General features: G+C 32.0%; 1 protein-coding gene across 1 annotated transcript in view; it reads left to right on the forward strand.

Moving 5' to 3' along the window:
* Positions 1 to 5,006, forward strand: part of klf5a (Kruppel like factor 5a) — a 33,199-nt gene extending 28,193 nt beyond the window's left edge. Inside the window, exon 4 of the mRNA XM_061924705.2 lies at positions 4,651 to 5,006. Within this exon, the coding sequence (XP_061780689.2) occupies positions 4,651 to 4,829 (179 nt within the window). The 3' untranslated portion in view covers positions 4,830 to 5,006. The remainder of the gene's footprint in view (positions 1 to 4,650) is intronic.
* Positions 5,007 to 6,000: the final 994 nt, after the last annotated feature.

Consider the following 6,000-nt stretch of genomic DNA (forward strand, 5'->3'; position numbering starts at 1 on the left):
AGTCTTTTAACGTGGCACAATGCTGCTTATTTAAGTTGTATCCCAATAGATTTCCTGTAAAAGGTTAAAGACACAGTACGTAACAACACGTGTACTTTCACTTGTGGACCAGCCTGGACACTTCTGGTTAGCATTTAGCATTAGCACTAATTCTACTGTTGGGCGCTGTGTGCAGCGATCATCATTTCAACACAATAACACATGTTAGCATGTAGCATCATGCAGTAATACTTAGGGGAGTATTCCATTTCAAACACAGCCTTCGTCTTTAAACAAACGGACATTTATGACTAGTATTCGTAATAACGACGTTAGTAACAAAGTTACTTTTACTAGTAACGAATAATCTAATGAATTACTTTTAGGTCCGTTACAACGCCGTTAGCGGTTTTATGTGGACAACAAGACGGCGTCATAAATGCAGCAAGTTCAATGCAGCAAATATCTTTTGACTGGTGGAAGCAACAAGCAGTATCGCACTAAAATGAAGTTGATATCAAACAGGAAGAGGCGTCATCACACAGCAGACAACAACACACACGATGGGAATATCGAACAACAAATCAGTGATTGAAGTGACAAACTGGCCATCCAAACAATACCCCGTTTGTTGACAAGGATATATGACACATTCAATCTCTTTATTAAGCAAACACAATCTGGTGAAAAGATTACAAAAAGCTGGCGTCAGTGCTGCTAACTGCTAAAGCTAACAAACACAGCTCCGTTGGAACGCTTGATGATGTCACACGTCACTAAGCAACAGGCCCCGCCTTTTAAAAGCACAGACACACGCACACTGTGCTCTTATAGAGTAGAATAGAAAGTACTTTATTGATCCCTGAGGGAAATTCAGCACTACAGTTCGCTCACAATAAACACTTAGGTATTTTTTTACATGTGAATAATATAAATACAGTCTATTATATTAACATAAATACAGTCTATTATACAGAATTATTCACATGTGAATAATATAAATACAGTCTATTATACAGCATTATTCACATGTGAATAATATAAATACAGTCTATTATACAGCATTATTCACATGTGAATAACATAAATACAGTCTATTATACAGCATTATTCACATGTGAATAACATAAATACAGTCTATTATATAGCATTATTCACATGTGAATAACATAAATACAGTCTATTTTACAGCATTATTCACATGTGAATAATACAAATACAGTCTATTATACAGCATTATTCACATGTGAATTATATAAATACAGTCTATTATACAGCATTATTCACATGTGAATAATATAAATACAGTCTATTATACAGTATTATTCACATGTGAATAACATAAATACAGTCTATTATACGGCATTATTCACATGTGAATAATATAAATACAGTTTATTATACAGCATTATTCACAAGTGAATAATATAAATACAGTCTATTAAACAGCATTATTAACATGTGAATAATATAAATACAGTCTATTATACAGCATTATTCACATGTAAATAATATAAATACAGTCTATTATACAGCATTATTCACATGTGAATAACATATATACAGTATATTATACAGCATTATTCACATGTGAATAATATAAATACAGTCTATTATACATAATTATTCACATGTGAATAATATAAATACAGTCTATTATACAGCATTATTCACATGTGAATAACATAAATACAGTCTATTATACAGCATTATTCACATGTGAATCATATAAATACAGTCTATTATACAGCACTATTCACATGTGAATAACATAAATACAGTCTATTGTACAGCATTATTCACATGTGAATAATATAAATATGGTCTATTATACAGCATTATTCACATGTGAATAACATATATACAGTATATTATACAGCATTATTCACATGTGAATAATATAAATACAGTCTATTATACATAATTATTCACATGTGAATAATATAAATACAGTCTATTATACAGCATTATTCACATGTGAATAACATAAATACAGTCTATTATACAGCATTATTCACATGTGAATAATATAAATACAGTCTATTATACAGCATTATTCACATGTGAATAATATAAATACAGTCTATTATATTAACATAAATACAGTTTTTTATACAGCATTATTCACATGTGAATAACATAAATACAGTCTATTATACAGCATTATTCACATGTAAATACAGTCTATTATACAGCATTATTCACATGTGAATAATGTAAATACAGTCTATTATACAGCATTATTCACATGTGAATAACATAAATACAGTCTATTATACAGCATTATTCACATGTGAATAATATAAATACAGTCTATTATACAGCATTATTCACATGTGAAAAACATAAATACAGTCTATTATACGGCATTATTCACATGTGAATAACATAAATACAGTCTATTATACAGCATTATTCACATGTGAATAATATAAATACAGTCTATTATACAGCATTATTCACATGTGAATAACATAAATACAGTCTATTTTACAGCATTATTCACATGTGAATCATATAAATACAGTCTATTATACAGCATTATTCACATGTGAATCATATAATTACAGTATATTATACAGCATTATTCACATGTGAATAACATAAATACAGTCTATTTTACGGCATTATTCACATGTGAATAATATAAATACAGTTTATTATACAGCATTATTCACATGTGAATAACATAAATACAGTCTATTATACAGCATTATTCACATGTGAGTAACATAAATACAGTCTATTATACAGCATTATTCACATGTGAATAACATAAATACAGTCTATTATACAGCATTATTCACATGTGAATAACATAAATACAGTCTATTTTACAGCATTATTCACATGTGAATAATACAAATACAGTCTATTATACAGCATTATTCACATGTGAATTATATAAATACAGTCTATTATACAGCATTATTCACATGTGAATAATATAAATACAGTCTATTATACAGTATTATTCACATGTGAATAACATAAATACAGTCTATTATACGGCATTATTCACATGTGAATAATATAAATACAGTTTATTATACAGCATTATTCACAAGTGAATAATATAAATACAGTCTATTAAACAGCATTATTAACATGTGAATAATATAAATACAGTCTATTATACAGCATTATTCACATGTAAATAATATAAATACAGTCTATTATACAGCATTATTCACATGTGAATAACATATATACAGTATATTATACAGCATTATTCACATGTGAATAATATAAATACAGTCTATTATACATAATTATTCACATGTGAATAATATAAATACAGTCTATTATACAGCATTATTCACATGTGAATAACATAAATACAGTCTATTATACAGCATTATTCACATGTGAATCATATAAATACAGTCTATTATACAGCACTATTCACATGTGAATAACATAAATACAGTCTATTGTACAGCATTATTCACATGTGAATAATATAAATATGGTCTATTATACAGCATTATTCACATGTGAATAACATATATACAGTATATTATACAGCATTATTCACATGTGAATAATATAAATACAGTCTATTATACATAATTATTCACATGTGAATAATATAAATACAGTCTATTATACAGCATTATTCACATGTGAATAACATAAATACAGTCTATTATACAGCATTATTCACATGTGAATAATATAAATACAGTCTATTATACAGCATTATTCACATGTGAATAATATAAATACAGTCTATTATATTAACATAAATACAGTTTTTTATACAGCATTATTCACATGTGAATAACATAAATACAGTCTATTATACAGCATTATTCACATGTAAATACAGTCTATTATACAGCATTATTCACATGTGAATAATGTAAATACAGTCTATTATACAGCATTATTCACATGTGAATAACATAAATACAGTCTATTATACAGCATTATTCACATGTGAATAACATAAATACAGTCTATTATACAGCATTATTCACATGTGAATAATATAAATACAGTTTATTATACAGCATTATTCACATGTGAATAACATAAATACAGTTTATTATACAGCATTATTCACATGTGAATAATACAAATAGTTTATTATACAGCATTATTCACATGTGAATAATACAAATAGTTTATTATACAGCATTATTCACATGTGAATAACATAAATACAGTTTATTATACAGCATTATTCACATGTGAATAATACAAATAGTTTATTATACAGCATTATTCACATGTGAATAACATAAATACATGATACATTTAAGTACAGTCCAAAAGGAACATAAACAGTCTTTATATTAACCATCTCTGAAATGCATATGCCAGATACTTGAAAATGTTTCTTAAGTAACGTCTAATTAACGACATTTGATTAAGAGTAATTCCGTTAGGAATTCAGTTACTTTTTTGGAGAAGTAACTATGATGAGTGACTGAGTTGAAAGTAAGACAGTTGATGGCAAACAGCATTTGGCAGCCTGAGGTGCAACATGACAAACATTCTTCGGGAAGACAGAATACGTTGACGACGACGGCGTGACAACCGTGCTTGCGCAAGAGCAACACGGGTCGCGGAGCTCACCAGAACCCGTCTTTCCGGTTGCCTACTAATCCTACTCGGTGTGACACGAGTGTCATTGACCTCCTCACGTCCTTGTCTTGTCCGCAGGTGAGAAGCCGTACAGGTGCACGTGGGACAGCTGCGACTGGCGCTTCGCCCGCTCCGACGAGCTGACTCGCCACTACCGCAAACACACGGGCGCCAAACCCTTCCAGTGCGCCGTGTGCTCGCGCTCCTTCTCCCGCTCCGACCACCTGGCCCTGCATATGAAGAGGCACCAGAACTAGCACGTCACAGGCTCCCCACATTTTTCTGTTTTTTCATTATTCGCAGCTCCTCCTGGTGGTGCTGGCCGGTACTTTCCTGGGTTTTTTCCCCCTCATCGGCAGCACTTCCAAGTGGTGCTCTTCATACTTTTCCTGGTTTGTTTTTTTCTTTTTACCATTTTTCACAGCTCCACCTGTGTGGTGGGAACAAAGACGGAGGTCTGTAAAGTAATATTCTCCACACTGACTGGCTTTCTACGGGAGAACACACGGAAGAAGAAGAAGAAAAGAGGTCTGCAGTTCTGGTGTGGCTGGAATGAAAGCACTTAACTCTCACTTTAAACTTTTTCGTTCATTCGCAAACCAAACCTTTGATTTTACGCCACGTTTTGTTACTTCCTACTACCAAACGGTTTGCACTAGAAATGAGTGGAATGGTTCATTCACGTGGAGGCACAGAAGGAAGGAAAAGGGCGGACATATGGAAGGATTTTTTTTTTTTTTAATATTTCAGCCAGAGAACAAGGGAGGGGGGAGGAGGGGAAGGGGGGTTGCTAAAGAGCAGCAATTAGGTGATCAATTATTCATTTTGTCTTTTAGCGAGCAGACAAAAAAAAAATGGTCTCATCCTCCGAGCTTCTTTTTGAACCAAAGTCCATCATCTCCTTTTTGAAAGTGCCTCTAGTCTGCGTTGTGTTGAGTAAAATAGTAGCTGCGATGCACTGAGACTTGAACGACGCCGTCGTCTGTCCACACGTTTCCTTTTGTGTCCGCCCTGCCCAAGATGGCCGCCACTTTTTGCGTGTTCACCCAGACAATATAGCACTGTAACTGTTGTCATCTATTTATTTGTGTAACACCTCGTCTTCTGCGGCCCCCCCCAGCAAGAAATGCCTTAATGTAAATACATATTGATGCACTGTAAATAATTGTTTTGGTTTTTTTTTTTTAGCTTTGTTTTGTAAACAAAAGGGCAAAAGGAGGAAACTGCTCTGCATTCAAACTGATTTTTTGTTTTCATGCAATTGTTTTATATTTTTTTGTCTTTGTTAGTTGTTTTCTTTTCCATTGGTAAACGTTCCAAAGACATGTTTTTTTTTCTTCAACTGAGTGAAACCTAATAAAAATCAACTGACACTTTTACGGATGAATCGCCCTCGTTTCTTTACATCCTTTTTTAATCACTATTTTT

This window comes from Nerophis lumbriciformis, linkage group LG02 (genome assembly GCF_033978685.3).
Source record: "Nerophis lumbriciformis linkage group LG02, RoL_Nlum_v2.1, whole genome shotgun sequence".
NCBI lineage: Eukaryota > Metazoa > Chordata > Actinopteri > Syngnathiformes > Syngnathidae > Nerophis > Nerophis lumbriciformis.